This window comes from Cynara cardunculus (assembly GCF_001531365.2).
Source record: "Cynara cardunculus var. scolymus isolate 2C chromosome LG 14, CcrdV1, whole genome shotgun sequence".
In the NCBI taxonomy this organism is placed as follows: Eukaryota; Viridiplantae; Streptophyta; class Magnoliopsida; order Asterales; family Asteraceae; genus Cynara; species Cynara cardunculus.
This window is the reverse complement of record NC_037541.1, coordinates 8285788-8286623: the sequence shown is the minus strand read 5'-3', so window position 1 is coordinate 8286623 and position 836 is coordinate 8285788. Positions and strand designations below refer to the sequence as shown.

The 836-nt window shown below is 40.6% G+C and overlaps 1 protein-coding gene across 1 annotated transcript; it reads right to left on the bottom strand.

The window, feature by feature from the left end:
- Positions 1 to 215: 215 nt before the first annotated feature.
- Positions 216 to 836, bottom strand: LOC112526809 (germin-like protein 9-3). Its single transcript, XM_025137227.1, has one exon. The coding sequence runs from the start codon at positions 834 to 836 to the stop codon at positions 216 to 218; it is 621 nt and encodes a 206-aa protein (XP_024992995.1).

Here is an 836-nt window from a genome sequence, read left to right as displayed (position 1 = left end):
TTTATTATGAACTAAATTACAAGGAAGACACAAATCTTGTAATAAAACATTCAAGAAATTCATTTCAGATGCTCATCTTCATGTTAAATTTTTTTATTAATTGTCAAATACATGTCTCTAGTAGATACTGCCATTCTTTTATTATGGAACAATACATCCTCCATATACAACCAAAAAACCAGGATCAATAAACACTTGCCACAGTGATCAAACACCTAGTTCTTGAGTCCGATCTTGATTTTCTGAACCGTAGGAACATCGGTTTTGAACGACTTCGCAAGCACATTATCATCAATACCAGTAGTGAAAACAGACTTTGGCACCGAAAGCAGGCCAGCATTCGCACTTCCGAATGCAGAAACTGCGATTACTGATTGTATGTGGTTCTTGTTGTACTGAAAATGAACAAGTCCCTTTGGGAACACAAACATGTCACCCTCTTTAAGAGTTTGGTTAAACAACACATTCTTGGTGTCAACAAATCCAACTTCAAGCGTACCCATTATCACCAACAGCAATTCAGCTGCACGAGGATGAGTGTGAGGTGGGTTCACACCAGCTGGTGGGAACTGGAGCACCGCATACGACACGCTTTGACCATTTAGAGCCGGGAACTCAGTCATTGAAGCTTTGATGACTGTGAAGTTTTTCAGGTATGGGTTGTAGATCCCGTTGAGTCCACTGTAGGTGAAGAAACTGGCACCAACAGCGCTCGTATTTGGGGTGATGAAATCGGTCAAGATATCAGGGTCATTAGCTTGGGCTGTTCTTGAAATGGCTAGAATCATGGCTAGTGCCAATAACAGAATAGGACTTGTAGATGAATTAATAGCCAT

Bases quoted from the DNA above. Each gene is read 5' to 3' on its own strand.
- LOC112526809 (XM_025137227.1), bottom strand. From the start codon at position 836: ATGGCTATTAATTCATCTACAAGTCCTATTCTGTTATTGGCACTAGCC.